Source organism: Sardina pilchardus, chromosome 8, assembly GCF_963854185.1.
Source record: "Sardina pilchardus chromosome 8, fSarPil1.1, whole genome shotgun sequence".
NCBI lineage: Eukaryota > Metazoa > Chordata > Actinopteri > Clupeiformes > Clupeidae > Sardina > Sardina pilchardus.
This window is the reverse complement of record NC_085001.1, coordinates 24498869-24516263: the sequence shown is the minus strand read 5'-3', so window position 1 is coordinate 24516263 and position 17395 is coordinate 24498869. Positions and strand designations below refer to the sequence as shown.

General features: G+C 44.6%; 1 protein-coding gene across 1 annotated transcript; it reads left to right on the top strand.

The window, feature by feature from the left end:
• Positions 1-1804: 1804 nt before the first annotated feature.
• Positions 1805-15674, top strand: tars1 (threonyl-tRNA synthetase 1). The gene is made up of 19 exons (XM_062543310.1): positions 1805-1973; positions 2627-2701; positions 3253-3443; positions 3969-4092; positions 5508-5629; positions 6557-6674; positions 6849-6913; positions 7043-7121; positions 7577-7723; positions 8914-9012; positions 9352-9518; positions 10485-10647; positions 11009-11146; positions 11569-11646; positions 11785-11885; positions 12459-12563; positions 13839-13911; positions 14511-14625; positions 14944-15674. The coding sequence occupies exons 1-19, from the start codon at positions 1914-1916 to the stop codon at positions 15090-15092; spliced, it is 2169 nt and encodes a 722-aa protein (XP_062399294.1). The 5' UTR covers positions 1805-1913; the 3' UTR covers positions 15093-15674.
• Positions 15675-17395: the final 1721 nt, after the last annotated feature.

Genomic DNA, 17395 nt, shown 5'->3' with positions numbered 1-17395 from the left:
TTGACCTGTTCATCACAGCAGCACGTATTGTATCGGACCTATTACTTTCTTCTTCGTCTCTCAAGTCTTTCAGAAAATTTTAACCTCAAGCAATTAATCAGTCAATCAAGTATGAGAAAATGAAGATGCTTTTGGACTTACAATTATTATAACTCTGAGGGCCGACATAAACAGTGCTCCTCCATACTGTTGGCAACAATGTTTCTGTTTCAGTCCTTTTGTCAACAAATAAACACCCCAGTCAACATGCACAGAAAACACAATGTCAGCAGCAACTGTTCAGACCCCCCCCCCCCCCACACACACACACACACACACTCTCAAACACACACAGACATTTTCACGACCCAAACACTGATTTGTCTCTATTCAATCAGAAAGCTATAATACCACTCTGACAACTAACAATAGCTGTTGATTCTCCAACTAATCGAATCCTTATTGTATAAAACAAACAAAAGGTCAGTTGAGAGGATTTTACAAGGTCAACAGCTATGTTTGTCTGCACATCTTGAGAACAACAATAAAGGTCACACACACTTGATATTTAGCACAATGAGCAATGTTTTGAAACAAGTATTTCTTCTCCACATCTTCTTTACGGCTCTTGCATGACATCCTTTTAATTGGCACACGGCACACCCTAAGCGTCTGCCAAACGACGCTGATATAAAAGCAATTTAAGGTTGCGATATATCCTGCTGTAACTGCTACCCATTTGGCATGTCAGCCCAGGTGCCCTGGTCCCTCTCACCTGACGTTGTAGAAGTTATTGGGGTCAGGGAAGAGGAGATTGAGCTCGCTTCCTCTCGCAGAACACACTGTGCTCCCCAGGACAGATTTTTTCTCATCATCAGAACACCATCATCCATCCCAGACAATGCTGTCAGAGGTCCTGCTGGAGAGATATGAAAAAGTTGCGCCGGAGACAACTAATTTCCTGACAGATGACATAAAACTCTGTGGGTGTTTGCTGCCCTTTCATCCTGTTCATTACTGTATAAGCTATCAGGCAGATGACCTTGCAGACCTCATTCATTAATATAAATTGAAAAGGGAAGAAATATGACAGGGAGGATGCCCAGACGCCTGAGGCGTAACTCAGCTTCCTGTCTTTTCTCATCTCTTACCAGCTGGAGAGGGATGAGGGGTCATTGGTGGGTCTGAACAGATTTTTCAAAGATCAGTAATGACACATCTTCTTGGAAAGGGCTTGCTAGAAATCACTATGATATATTGAAGCAGCACAAGAACTACGCGTGTTTTTTCAGTGTCACAAACCCAGAGTATTGTTTTTTCCAATATGGAAATTGTATGAGAGTAAATAGTTTACGCTACAAGTGAATTGCTTTGTATGCATAAGCCTATGTCCTCAATACAACATATACAGATACAGATATACAACATATGTAGATAGGCTATATATTGTGTTTATTGATGATGCCTTGCTTATTATTATTCTTCTTATCATTAATAATACTAGGTAATACTAATACTAGGTCTAGTATTACTACTACTACTACTACTAATAATAATAATAATAATAATAAGAGCAGAATTATTATCATTATTATTATTATTATTATTATTATTATTACTATTATATTATCATCATTATAACAACTCAGCGTTGCAGCTCATTAAAAAAATTGCAGTAGTAAGAAATCCTTGCATCATCTGTCTGCGACTGTCGGTAAGACCACTCATTCAGTCCTGATTCGCTACAGATCCTGTCAATCAGAAAATTACCGCCTCTCACTGCAAGTGTTGCATCAGCATTGGCGATGAAACGAAGACACCATCATATCCGGGAAATGTACATGCCGGTGAGACAGGAGTCGTGTCTTGTATTGTAATTTCATCAGAAGTTTGTTTCTCTCTGTACATTTCTATCTAGCAGCAGTAATTTCAGTATGGAGGAGGAGAAAGTTGCTCAGCAGATGAAGGCGCTGCAAGTTGAGGAAGGGAAGAAGGTAACGTTCCGTCCATTTGATAATCTAGCCGGCGAGGTTAGCTGCTAGCTAGAATGCTAGCCGTCAACTTGGGTTCTCATTGAAAACATGCTGCCAATGCATGTGTCGGGGTGCTGCATTGTTACCTAGATAAGACCCACTCTCTGATGGCTTTCGATAGTTTAGGCTGGTTTAGAAAGGTTTAGGATGTAACGGCTGATGCTTAGATGGGCAGTTGTGGTGTGATGTATATGAAGTATCCTTGGCAGAACATGCCACGAAACCACACATTTTAGCAGACCTTTATTGTTTACCTACCTGTTTTTCCGATGTTAATAACTTCATGACGTCTAGCTGCTCTCATCACTAGTCACACTTAGACTACTCTAGCTGTCAAACTTGTCACACAAGGTATATGCTGCCAGGTGCCAGGTTTTGTTCCTATTTGACGTTAACGTGGACTGGGATTAGCTGGGTGGAGCAGCACACACACACACACATACACACACACACACACACACACACACACACACACACACACACACACACACACACACACACACACACACACACACACACACACACACACACACAAGGAACACGTCTGCAACGTCGTACTAAAAAAAAATAAACAGGTGTGGTTGCTTTATTAATGTGGTGCAATGTTTTGTCAGGACGGAGCTCCTGGAGATAAAGCATCAAAGAAAAAGAGCAAAGGTGCTACAGGGGATGCTGCAGGAAAAACAGAGGTGAGTGATGCATGGGTGCCAGAAATCACCAGCAATACATCAGGCAGGCATTCCTGCCCTGACATTGTCTACGTTCAGCAGTGGTCTAGTAGGCATTTACTAACACTGGCTTAAAACACTCACACAGTATGTACACAGTATGTTTGCGCAGAGTATTGGCTGGTGTGTTTTTCAATCACACAGCCGTTTCCAGTAGCAGTGAGGAGGGTAGTCACAGTATGTTATAGTATTAATATGTTTGATTTTTGAACATAGTTCAGTATTAAAAGTGTGATACACATCTTTTATATGACTGTATTAAATCAACACGGCCAAGTGCTTCACGCTAGCCAAATTTGGGCGGCAATGACGCAACCTGTTACACCAAAATATTCACCCATTCATTAGGACCCCTCTCTACCACGTGGTAAAAGCAAAAGAGAATGTCTGCACACTGGAGTAGCTTCGAGAGTTTTATCAAAAGTGGAAAAAAAAGCAACGTTTCAATCCAACAGGGCCTTCGTCAGGCACATGCACTACTCTGACTTCACCCCCTCTCTACCACTCCACAGCTCAACCCCCCTCCCCAGTACATCGAGGATCGTCTGGCCCTCTACAACAAGCTGAAAGCAGAGAATGATGCCCTCTTGGCTGAGCGGGCAGAGAAGGACAGCAAGCCCATCAAGATCACCCTGCCCGACGGGAAGGTGGTGGATGGGGAGTCCTGGAAGACCACCCCGTACACAGTGGCCTGTGGCATCAGGTACGGTGGTAGTCAGCCCCCTCTTTATGAAGAAGCAGGTTACTATCCCGCAAGCTTTACCACATTTACTGCTGAGCACTTGCATGTTATCACCGGAAAGAAGGGTCAAAGTGTGCACAGCAAAGTGTGTTTGCGGACGTGGTGGTCATTGCTAATCTGTTTGCCTGGCACAGGTGGTTAAAAGTCTACAATGACTATTAGGGCCAAGATGATGATAATACTACTTATTTCAATAATCTTTATTTATATAGCACTTGTGCTAACCCAAGTTAAAAGATGGGACGGTATTGAAAACAACGTTGAAAATGTGACTTCTTCCTGTCTGATGATAGATGCATGTGATGACTTTCGCACATGTGACTTGAGAGTAGTCATGAGTTAGTTGATTTTTCAGAAAGACGATGTTCCTCTAAGTCTTAAATCTGAAGTTATGGTAAAAAGCTGGTCAACATTTGCTTGCTGTATTGCAAAACCTCAGATGTTTAATGTCTGACCTTGTTTTGTCTTGGCTCTCCCCTTCAACAGCCAAGGCCTTGCTGATAATACTGTGATTGCTAAAGTGAACAATGCTGTGTGGGACCTGGACAGACCCTTAGAACAGGACTGCAGCCTGCAGCTCCTCAAGTTTGATGATGAAGAAGCTCAAGCTGTAAGTTGCTCATTCACTACCAGCATCTGAATATTAAGGGTAAAGAATGCAAAATTTACAGTAATTTGCCGTGCATCAGCCACATTGTGTATAAGCCACAGGACAGTGTTTCATCATGCAAGTTAAAAATGAACAAAACCATATTAACTGCCCCTGTGTGTTAACCTCATATGCCCCCATGTAATAAAATCATTAAAAAATATATCTTAAAATTGAGCTGGAATAGCTGAAGAAATTTAGCAAAATCGATACATAAGCCACAGCTAATAGTTGAGAAATTACGGTAAGTTAAGGAAACTTAACTAATTAAATACTTAATGGAGAGATGTTGCTGCTATACCAGAAGGCCCACTTTCATTGTTTGGAGAATATGGATTCCAATGTTTCCTGTTAAATGTATGCAGGGTTGGTTTGCGCCCTCCTTATCTTCTACACTCCTCATGTTGTCTTAGTGCTGAAAGTGCAGAGTGAGTCAGATGTTTCTATGCACACATTTGTTAAGAGATACGTACTGTAGCAGTTGTGGCCTATTTGGATGTTGCCCAAAATGTTGTCCTACCACTTAAGGATAATTTACAGAAGAGTGTTAAGAGCACTTTTATACCTAATGTTGATGAAATGCTTTTAGATGAACTCTTCATCTCTCAGTTGAATCATTTATTATTTTGTGCTTTTAACAGCAATTTAGACCCAAATAGAGTATTCACAGACTTGGCATATTTAGACATTTATATTGTAATCAAAGGTGCCTTTGAACTACAGTGTGTCAGTGGAAAATGTTAATATATAAAAAAACACAGCATACTAATATATGTAAAACATTCTGCTTACTCTTGTGAAATTTTAATATGAAATCAGCTCAGAACTTGGAAAACAAATCTGTGTTCTGAGGGGTATGAAGGAGATGGAGATGATGGCAATCCATTTTAATCTGTCAACCAAACATTTTTACCATTCTGTTGGATAGGCACAAGCTGTGCATACCAGTTTTACCAAGGGATCAATACCTGAAATCAGGACCTGATTAAGGGGACTCGGAGAGCACAGACCCCCCAACCAAGGCCAAATGGCCAATCTCGTAATGACAAAATATGACCAAAAATAAATTAATCCGAAAGCTCTTAAATGTGCTCAAAATACTCCCAAAATGGCTGCAAAATTTAGTAGATTCTGGCATGTGCCATGCATGTAAGTTGCATGTGAAAATTGGCCTCATAGACAGACAGACAGACAGACAGAGAGACAGGCACACAGACACACACACAGACAGACTGGCTAAACTGAAATCATAACCTTCTTGGCAGAGGTGATGAGAATAGCACCTACAAGAATGACCCAGCTCTCCCAGTCTGTGTATTCACAGACTCTGCGGTGAACTTTGCCCGTTTGTTGAACTCAGGTGTTTGCCTTCGCAGGTGTATTGGCACTCCAGTGCCCACATCATGGGCGAGGCCATGGAGCGAGTATACGGTGGCTGCCTGTGCTACGGACCCCCCATCGAGAGCGGCTTCTACTACGACATGTTTCTGGATAGCGAGTGAGTCGAGTATTTCTTATTTTCTATGTGCAGTGGGTTTGTGCAGATGCCCACCACGTATGCTTGGCTAATTGCTGGACCAAGACAAAGAAAAGGCCTTGAAACTGTACTGAGCAATAAGTGAAAAGCAGATTCATGGTCAGAACCTGCAGCTGATGAGAAGAGCTTTCAGCTTTTTATTTCAACTGGCAGGTTGTGTAGTATTTCATTTTTGTTCTTTTTATATTAACCTTAATTTGGCAGCACATGAAAAGTAAATAAGTGCCAAATCGTGTTCAGAGAGCCTTGAGGAAAAGGTCACGTTTTGAAGGCTAAATGAATCCATGGTCAGAAATGAATGTCTTCTAGCTAATTACCATAACAAAGACTTCACTGTTCGCACTTTCAAGAGAACAAGGGCATATAAAAAGAAAGAAAGAAAAAAAATGGCCGGTAAACAATTTAGCTTGACCTTCTGTGCGACTCGTACATTTCCTCTGACCTAATCTCGCGCAAATTAGTGTAGATGACTATTAGCAAGGGCAGCTCTTTCCCGATGATAGTCTTTTTATGGTAATTATGTTCTGAGAGATAACTCTACTGACAGGCGGCACCTTGTTTGTGGTTTCCATCTGTCGGCATCGGAACAGGTTGCCCGGCTTATTGCATACGTGCATTCGGTGGGACTTGTGTGACATACAGGGTCGAGGCCGTGCTTGAGCGCTTTTTAATTAGCGATACCCTCTCCCGACATTTCCCAGACTCTCACTTCGGTGTTCAACTATGCACTTTGGGCTCAGAGAACTCATGTTTATTAATGAAAAGGTTTACCTTTTCTGAGGTTTGAAGTTAATAAAGTTTGTCCCATTTTGCCTTCCATCTCTCACCCTCTCTGTGCATCTCTGCTCTCTGTCTCGCTCTCTTGCTTTTTTCCCCTCCGTCTGGCAGAGGGGTTTCGAGTAATGACTTCCCCGGTCTGGAGAACCTGTGTAAGAAAATCATCAAGGAGAAGCAGCCCTTTGAGAGGCTGGAGATAAAGAAGGAGACTCTCCTGGAAATGTTCAAGGTAGCTCTCCCACCGCTCGCACTCCGGGGGGGAAAAAATACCATGTCTATCTCGCCCTGAAAAGACGACATACTCGGAAGACTTCCATAGCAGAGAAATTGAAATTTGCTTTATTTTTTATTTTTCCACTACCCTCCCCATCTCTTCAACCCACCTCTCTTTTTCTCCCTGCAGTACAACAAGTTTAAGTGCAGGATCTTGAACGAGAAAGTGACCACTCCAACCACCACTGTTTACAGGTTTGACGCACATCCACATTCTTTTCTCTTGTCCTGTTAGCTGCTCAACACAAGTGGACTTTCCATTTTCTGAAGACAGGAGCAGGTCTAAGCCAGCTCTGCGTCTGGTTTTATCATGTCCTTCTTTAGGTGTGGTCCTTTAATTGACCTCTGCAGAGGTCCCCACGTGAGGCACACTGGAAAGATCAAGGCCCTAAAGATCCACAAGGTATAGAACGCGTGTCCTCACTACACACTCCTCACACAACAAAGACTTATTTTAAAGCACAAAAGGCACATTTAAATTTATACTGGGCAGAGTTCCTGAAGACAGCAATGATAAGAATTGGCTGTCAGTTGGTCGATTGCTTAAAATCATCTGGAGAAGACCTACAAGGATACACATATGTCCAGACACACACACACACACACACACACACACACACACACACACACACACACACACACACACACACACACACACACACACACACACACACACACACACACACAGTCACAGACACAGACACACAGTCACAGACACACATACACACACGCACACAGTCACAGACACATATACACACATACACACACACACACACACACACACACACACACACACACACACATTATTGATGTTTGGTTTTGTCTGTAAAGGAGCACACTTTTGTGTAACCATTGCAGAACTCCTCCACCTACTGGGAGGGGAAGGCAGACATGGAGAGCCTGCAGCGGATCTACGGCATCTCCTTCCCCGACCCCAAGATGCTGAAGGAGTGGGAGAAGTTCCAGGAGGAGGCCAAGAACCGCGACCACCGCAAACTCGGACGGGTACGTACCCAAAGCCCCAAAGCAGCGCGGCACGATCGATGGCGTTATCTGACCCCTTGTCATCCCGGCCCCTCGTGATGGATGTGAGCGCAAGAGCGTCGTAAACTTCGGTTTGCACGGCAAGCAATTTTTTTAGGGGCCGCGGTGCCATCACTATAAAAGCAGGGCCAGGTTCGGTGTCGTGGTTTTTAGTGCGCGGTGTCGTTATCCAGAAACATCCAGAATGTGTTTTTCTCTCTGCTCCACTCTTTTATTAGCGAGGCGAACATCTGGACACACTCTCGTAAAGAAGCGCGCATTAAAAGCTTAACGCTAATGAGAGGAGGGCCACAAAAAAAGGAACACTTATTCCAGACATAATTTATCGACTGATTGATGGGGCACTTATAATAGCATCGTGTGTGTGTGTGTGTGTGTGTGTGTGTGTGTGTGTGTGTGTGTGTGTGTGTGTGTGTGTGTGTGTGTGTGTGTGTGTGTGTGTGTGTGTGTGTGTGTGTGTGTGTGTGTGTGTGTGTGTGTGTGTGTGTGTGTGTGTGTGTGTGTGTGTGTGTGTGTGTGTGTGTGTGTGTGTGTGTGTGTGTGTGTGTGTGTGTGTGTGTGTGTGTGTGTGTGAGAGAGACCAATCTGTAAGCCTAAGTAAGGGCTAAATAGATGTGGTGTGTGTTGGTAATGGAGGATATGACCTAGGTGTCAAGGCAGGGCTAACACATGGATCGAGAAAGAGCGCAGAGGACGCGAGGACTCGTAGGTGTGATAATGGCTCGGCGCGCCAGCTGTCGGCAATGCGACGACGGGCGATCCCGGCCGCCCCACCCCACCCCGTCCGTCCGGTTTGTCGGTGAGATGCGGCGGCGGGTGGCGCGTTGATGCAGAGGCGTGCCAGTGCCGCCATAAAGCATGCAGATGTCTGCCGCCTTAATGTGCCATCTGCCAGGCCGCGGCACTGATGGGCGCCCGGGGAGCGCTTTGTCACCACGGAGACGCGGGTGCCGCTAATCTGACATGCCGCTCCTCTCGCCCTCCTCACTCACCTCTCTCTCTGTCTCTCTCTCTCTCTCTCTCTCTCACCCCTTCTCTATCTCTCACCCCCTTTCTCACTCTCTCTCTCTCTCTCACCCCCCCTCTCTCTCTTTCTCTCGCTCTCTCACTCCTTTTTGTCTTCTGTCTCACACTCGTTTGTATCCCTGCAGGAGCAGGACCTGTTCTTCTTCCACGACTTGAGCCCCGGCAGCTGTTTCTTCCTGCCCAAGGGGGCGTACATCTACAACTCCCTCGTCCAGTTCATCCGGGTGAGTCCCTTCTCAAGTCCGAGTTTTGAAAGGGCCGCGCAGTTAGCTAGCTCTTGGTTTAAGTGAATTAGTGTACTTCTATTTATTAAAATGTAGAATTAGAATGCATTTGCTGTTGTTGTTTGTCATGGTGTTAAGATCAGGGCCGGGTTTCCCAGATTCATTAAGAAGCTCTTAAGTGCTACGAACTTCATAGGAGCGTTCTTAGAACGTTCTTAGAGCGCTCCTAAGAAGTCCTTAGCACTTAAGAGCTTCTTAACGAATCTGGGAAACCCGGCCCAAGACTGGTTGAATAAAAGAAAATCTGGGGTCTGATTTCTCTCTGATCTTGCCCACCAGAGTGAGTACAGGAAGCGGGGCTTCCAGGAAGTGGTCACCCCCAACATCTACAACAGCAAGCTGTGGCAGACCTCCGGCCACTGGCAGCACTACAGCGAGAACATGTTCTCCTTCGAGTCGGAGAAGGAGACGTTCGCCCTGAAGCCCATGAACTGCCCAGGCCACTGGTAAGACTCTCCCGACTCTTCGACACGCACTCGGCGGCAGCAGCAGCAGCGAAAAGCAACATCTGCTATTAACGGCCCTTAACCAACATCTCTGAGCCTGCTTGAGCTCATTTGGTAATTAAGTCATTTGTTAGTGCTCTCTCTTGGCTGCTGCCAACCCGGGCTAATTAGCTAATTGACAAGTTTGTCCTGAAAATCTTGCCGTTGGCACTGACCCAAGGCCTGTCCGCTCCGTCCACCCCAGAGTGACTGCTTGCTGTAGAGTAGCCAGTGTGATGCCCTGTGCGTCCAGGAGGGTCCGCTAGGGGTTCAAGTGACATACATTTTCATTTCAACTGGGCATGGACAGGCCCTTAGACTAGAGAGCATATTGAGAGCACCAGTGTGTAAGGCTCTAAGCATTCTGCACATAGGCACTCACTCACACTCACACACGGAAATGTTTAACCGAAAAGCATTCGATAAACAAGCTTTGGATTTTATTGAGAAGCGCTGACCAAAATAGAACTGAATTGTCATCGACGCCGGTGCAGCAATACAGTTTAATGCTGGTGTGCAGCGTTGTATTGAAAACAATTGAATGTAATGTAGTGAAGTGTTAAAAAGCAGAGGGCGCTGTGCTCATGTCGGCACCCATGGGTGCCTCTCATTAGTCTTTTTATATATCCTCCCTTCCTTCCTCGGTCCTCGTTCCCACTGATCTAGATAAAGAATGATGGGACGGCAACAATGGGATAGTCTATCCAGCGTTTTCTAGATCAGTGGGAACGAGCCGGAGGACCGAGGAAGGAAGGAAGGAAGGAATGGAGGATAGATAAAAAGACGAATGAGAGGCACTCTATCTGTCGAGCACTTTAGGCTGTCTGTCACTTTGTCTGGGAAACTATTCTATGAAGTGCCACACCGGCTGCATATCTTTATTCACTGTGAAGTGGTTACATTGAGCTTCTCCTGCTCCCCCCGCAGTCTGATGTTTGACCACCGGCCGCGCTCCTGGAGAGAGCTGCCCCTGCGCATGGCGGACTTTGGCGTGCTGCACCGCAACGAGCTGTCGGGGGCGCTGACGGGACTGACCCGCGTGCGGCGCTTCCAGCAGGACGACGCCCACATCTTCTGCACCATGGACCAGGTGAGTGGACCACGGACCTACGCTCGCAATGCATCCATCTCGAGGAAGCTCCTTAGAGTCTAACTGTACAGTTTAGTAGAGATTGTGAGGCACATGTGTGACAAGAGTGACCACATGTGAATACTTTCTTTTGATGTTGCAGTCAGCTATTTTAACATTCTTTGTTTTTAAAAGAATAGCAGGAGGTATAAAAAATGCATATTATGTTGCATCCAGACTTCAGTTGTCTGAGAACCATGCAGTTGAAAGGAAACTCTGATCCAAAATGAATAAATAAGTGATTCTTGATGTGAATGTAGTATTGCTTGTTGGCGTCTGTACTTCAGTGTTTCTAATGGTATGTTACTTCTTCCCTCCTCAGATTGAGAGCGAGATCAAAGGGTGCCTCGACTTCCTGCGCACTGTCTACAACGTGTTCGGCTTCACGTTCAAGCTGAACCTCTCCACCCGACCGGAGAAGTTCCTGGGAGAGGTGGCGGTCTGGGACCAGGCCGAAAAGGTAGAACACGGCTGTCAGTCTGTCTGTCAGCTCTCCAGCACCTGTCATGTTTTCTCTCTTCTTCCTCCTCCTCCTCCTCCTCTTCTTCCTCCGTCTCCCCCCTCCGCCTCTCTCTCCTCAGTCACTCTCTCGAATGCCTCCTTTACCTTAAATCAGATGTCACTTTGGGGGAGAAAAGTCCAGGTGACATTTAACAGCAAATCCTCTTAAAGGTGACAGGTAACATAGTTCACAGATTTAGTCACAGGCCTGTCAGAGCCCGTAAAAAAAGAAGCTGAATAAAGATCTACTAATCCCAAGCACTTGAAAAGCCATTTCACAGATGAAAGTCTTTTTTTTTTTTTTTTCCCCTTTTCAAAATTATTTTTTTATTTATTTGCCCTGTCTGGGTTTTTATTTATTTATTTATTTATTTTTTGCAGCAACTGGAAAACAGTCTGAACGAATTTGGAGAGAAGTGGGTCTTGAACCCAGGGGACGGAGCTTTCTATGGACCAAAGGTAAGAAGGGAGCCTCGGCATCTGCTAATGAACACAGACTTTGTACTGTTTTTTTTTTTTTTTTTTTTACCTCTACCAACCAGACGGAGCGATTAATCTCTGTCTTTCTCCCTGGGGCGTCAATTTGTCTCCCCGCAGATTGACATTCAGATCAAGGATGCCATCGGCCGCTACCACCAGTGTGCCACCATCCAGCTGGACTTCCAGTTGCCCATCCGCTTCAATCTCACCTTTGTCAGGTAACGTCGTGTTTTCGGGCCTGGGGAGTAAGAGCATGGCATTTGAAATGGCCGTTTGAGATGGCTGTCTGAAGCTGACAGGCCCCCAGCTGTTGCTGTTGCTGTTGTTTGGACAGGTTCATTTCTCAAATATTTTGTTGGGATGGAGTCAAGTTGAAATGCTCATGTTTGTGTGTGTTCTCAAAGGTCTGCTTGTCCATCCGTACACACACACACACACACACACACACACACACACACACACACACACACACACTCTGCTGCTTTTGGATCTCGGCCTGTTAATTCCCAGGGCTACATCTTTTTTGTTTGTGTGTTTATTTCCACAACTGAAAGATTTTATTTTTTTAACATTTATTTATTTCCAAAAAAAAAAAAAAAAAGATTCCAAGGTTAATGCCACACACATATTTGGCCCTGTGAATCATATCAGTCAGTAGCCAAAGTCACTGGCCACAGGCATCTTGAGTGTGGTGATGGTGACGTTTTGGTGACACCATGTGGTCGTTATTGGAAACAGATGTTTGCGTGTTTTTAAAAAGCAGTAGACTTGACGTGTGGTTTCTCTTGTAGCCATGATGGTGATGACAAGAAGAGGCCAGTGATCATCCACAGAGCCATTCTGGGATCAGTGGAGAGAATGATCGCCATCCTGACAGAAAACTACGGCGGGAAATGGTAGGTGTAAATGATTTAAGGTCAATACCAGATATTGTTACAGAAGAATTTTACCTCTGGTACATCTCTGTGCTACACCTCATTGTGTGTGTGTGTGTGTGTGTGTGTGTGTGTGTGTGTGTGTGTGTGTGTGTGTGTGTGTGTGTGTGTGTGTGTGTGTGTGTGTGTGTGTGTGTGTGTGTGTGTGTGTGTGTGTGTGTGTGTGTGTGTGTGTGTGTGTGTGTGTGTGTGTGTGTGTGTGTGTGTGTGTGTGTGTGTGTGTGTGTGTGTGTGTGTGTGTGTGTGTGTGTGTGTGGGGAATGGGAGAGGAGAGGCAATGGGCCATAATCATTGTTAATAATGATTATCTCCCTCAACAATGGAATTCTCTTCTCTGATTGGCTGATGGGGTGGCCATTAACTTCGTATAACCTGCTACCTTTGAAGTAGTTCCCGTATCACACTTGAATATTAATTCGCCAAACTCGTTGCGAAGTTTAAATGAACTGTGACGTTGCATCCAAGCTGAAATACAGACGTGCAGAACCATAGTAACATTGTAGCATATGACGGAGGTGGATTGTAGCTAGTTGGATGCCATGTAGGCTATAAAAGTAGCGATCTTTCAAAGTTAATCAGAATCCTGGGATATGCCCGCTTGACAACGGGAGAGATAGAACTAACGACTGGCTTTTGGCCGTAGCAACCAGCCATTTAGAACTAACGACTGGCCTTTGGCCATAGCAACCATCCATTTAGAACTAGTAACGGCAGTTTTGTCCTGCAGGTAGAAAGTTGATATGTAGCGGAAAGTAGTTCCACAATCAAGACAGTTTTAGCGATGTTAACGGACGCAACGGTGGAATAAAACTATGTTCTAAAAATACAGGTTATGAATACAAACGGGAGATAAGCGGGATAACGGCCGACGAGGTGACCGGTTCGATGGAAATAATGGCACGGCGGAGGTAACTCCGTCTCCGTGCTTCGCACGTCGCCGGAGTTCTAGACCTCCACCTAGCCATTATTTCCATCGAACCGGTCACCTCGTCGGCCGTTATCCCTTACATAATGGCAGGGCGCTGTGGCGCAGCTGGCTACAGCACCTATGCTGCATGTGGGGCTGGGTGCCCGACTGCCCGTGGAGACACAAGTTTGTGTCCGACCCGGGTCATTGCCCGATCACACCCCATCTTTCTCCCGCTGGCTTCCTGTCCGCATCTTCACTGTCCTATCAGTCACAGGGAAACGGCTTCAAGAATAATAATAGTGACTAACGATCTTTCCTCCTTTCAGGCCTCTCTGGCTGTCTCCACGGCAGGTGATGGTTGTACCTGTCGGACCTACTTGTGAGGAATACGCAGAAAAGGTGTGACTTTTGGCAACTTTAACCTTTGTCATTTTAAAGCACCTGTACAATATTATAACACCTGTCCTGTACAATTTTTTTTTATTTGCTACTACACAAGGTTGTCATTTTGACAACTTTCCCTGACTCACTGTCATATGGGACCCTGCAAGGCATAACCAGTAACATTTAACAAGCTTTCCAATGATGTATCGAAATGTATATTGCAAAAAGTATTCTTAAGATCCAAAGTTGCCATGGTTCTCCTGTCACGATACGCCAGAAGAGGAGAAAATCACCTTTTTAAGCGGCTGGACTATAATGGGTATGATTTAGTAATGTGTTGAATCTTCACCTAAATAGAGTCAGGGTTTAACACTCAAAATGTATGTTTTTTCCGTGAAATTTGTTCACAATATGAAAGTATAGACTGCTTGCTGTCAAATTATGCGAAAACGTGAAATTCGACATTTTAACCCGTTCATTTGTTTATCGTGGATTTTCTCAAAATAGCACCATGCACAAAACGACTGGTTTCGCCTTGCAGGGTCACGTGTGTGTATGCTATATGTGTGTGTATGTGTGCTCAGTTCACTTTTTTCCCTCACACACACATCCAGGTTCGGCAGCAGTTCCACATGGCGGGCTTGATGACGGACGTGGATGTGGACCCGGGCTGCACCCTCAACAAGAAGATCAGGAACGCCCAGCTGGCCCAGTACAACTTCATCCTGGGTGAGTGGCGCTGGACCCTGCCATCTCTACTGCCTCCGCTCTGTACATCACACCCCTTGGAAGGTGGTGTAGTACAGTGATGGGCTAGAGAACACCATCTTAGTGTTTTATGACTTGAAGAGGAATTAAAAAAGGGACTGCACCAGCTAATGCTTCCTTGGTCAAGATGGAAATTGTGTTGTTTAAATCGACTAGACCGTTTTTGAGCCAGTGGTGGTTCATAGGTACCCTATTTAAAGTGTCTTTCTTTTTTCAAAGCACTAAAGTAGCTGTGCCCTTTTAACCTTTGACCTTGACTTTTCCCTGTTCTGTGTCCAGTGGTGGGAGAGAAGGAGAAGACCAGCGACACCGTCAACGTGCGCACGCGTGACAACAAGGTCCACGGAGAACGCAGCGTGACCGACTGCATCGAGCGGCTCAAGCAGCTGAAGGACACGCGCTCTCGCAACGCAGAGGAGGAGTTCTGAGCCATAGCATCCCCCACATCGCTCCCAGCCACCCCTGCCAAATCAGCCTCAAACTCACCTGTTTCCATTAGGGAGCCTGTACCAGATAGGCTTGTTGACACTATCAGGTGTAGGAAAGTGAACAAAACCATTTGTGCTCTGTCTGTCTTTCAGACTGGAATTGAAATTGTTCATTTCAAATTGTTGTTTTCGGTTTTTTTGCCCCCTTTTTCCCGCGCCATACTGTAAAAGTAATTTTAAAGTCTTAGTCTGTGATTCTAAGTTGTCTTCCAAGCTTTGTCTTTGGTTTGGTGCTACACACCGGGGACGTCACCAAGGAACCTGACATTACACCACACGTGTTGACTCACAGGGGCTTGTGTATAGATTGCTTAGATGAAATGTACTCTTTTTCATGGTTCTTTCTACTCGTAGGAATTCATTGTATAAAGCTTCAAGGAAAGAGACTTCAAGTGGGAATGTGGTTGAAATATTAGTACAAAGTACTACATCTCTCTACAATGGCTCCAGATGAATACAGTTAAAAAGCAAGCAAAAGGAATTGTCAAGGGATAAAATTCAAAATAAAAGACTATTCTTGCATCGGTGTTGCCCCTCTGACTGGTTTCCCATAGTACAGCTCATATCATGATTAGTGCACAATCTAAATGACTAAACAATAACTAAAATATAGCATACATATTCTAATGTGTTTTTATCATGTATTTTGATTGATGTATTAGCTGCATAGCTGGATTTTCACATGGCATTGAGCAGAGAAGTACACTTCACCTCCTTTTTCCCATATGTGTCGTCGCTCACTCTTCCAAGAAGACTAATACTGATACTAATGCTAAATGCTGATTATTTAAAGATAGATTATTTGTCCCATATAGTTTGTGTTAGCCTGTTTGTCAAAGGGGAGCTATTATTTTGGTTATTCATCAATTCTACTGATGAATTACTAACTCTGTGGGAGGTCAAACGTCATTATGGTTATGTTCTGGTTTTTGCCCTAATGTGACATGCTTCATGTAACTGACACTGTTCTCAAATTGGTGACTTACACACAACACACGAGCTCATTTAGAGGGTCACTTGCAGAGTTCATTTCACAGAATAATTCCCAGGCACCACATAATGTATAATTAATAATTTGGGTGCTTGGTGGCTGACGTTGCAAATTAAGCGAGTGTGTTTACGCACTTTCGCTGCCTCACTGCTTGGGATGACGGCACTCGTTATGGTGTCATAGTGGTTGTGGTTTGGCCTTTTCTTGTCTCTTCTTAGATCAGGCTCTGGTAAGCACATCTGGTCCCAGTGACATTTCAGAGAAAGTCTGCTGAACACGTGATCAGTGGAAGAAGGAAAAAAGCTAGACCTTTAAAGTCAGTCATATTGAATCTACCGAATCAGCTCTAGCTAGATGAGGATGGAAGGCAATACAGCCTGAGGATCAGGATCAGGATAACTACAACTATGTGGTTGTGTTGTGTGAGGGAAAAGAAAATGTTTCTATGGGTGCCTCTCATGCAGCGTTTATACGTCCTCCCTCGCTCCTCGATGCCTCGATCCTCACTGATCTACATAAAGAATGATGGGGGGGAAACAATGGGATAGTCTATCCAGTGTTAGTTATAGATCAGTGGGAACGCCCCTCGAGGATCGAGCATCGAGGATCGAGGAGGCATTATGAGAGGCACCCCCTGTCATGTAGTGCTGTATTGTGGACACATACGTATGAGAACACATGGGCAGACACAGTGTATCACATGATTAACTTACTGATTGTCTGTTGTGAAGGTATGCTTACTCATTAACTTCCTGCTTAATGAGGTCTGTTTATGCCTCAATCACCAAACCAATCATCAATGTCATTTAAAAAATAATATAGATTTTTTTTTATTTTTTTTTTTAAAAAGAACATTTGTAGGTTGGAGGTATAAAGAAATGTAGTTTAGCTACGACTTCCTCGGAGTGTAAGAAGACAAAGAAAATCCTTATCAAATCCTTATCAGATTCTGCCCAAAGCATACAAGATTTTACAGTAGGCCTAGGCCTAAGCTGATCTCAGTATACGTTTTTCTCTGAAGCTTAGATCACTGACAGTCAGTGACTGCCACTTCAAGTTCATGTCCAACTGACAACTAATTGAGATAACAGAAACTGACTATTCAGCTTTGACCGTCGATCCTTTTCACAACCCACTGAGGTGTGATGCTCAGCTTGTTCATACAACATTGTCAATAACTGAGGTCGTTTCTCATTGGTCTACCCAACGCATTCTAGCAGGTCAGCTGGTTTCACACCATTTGCGAATCTCA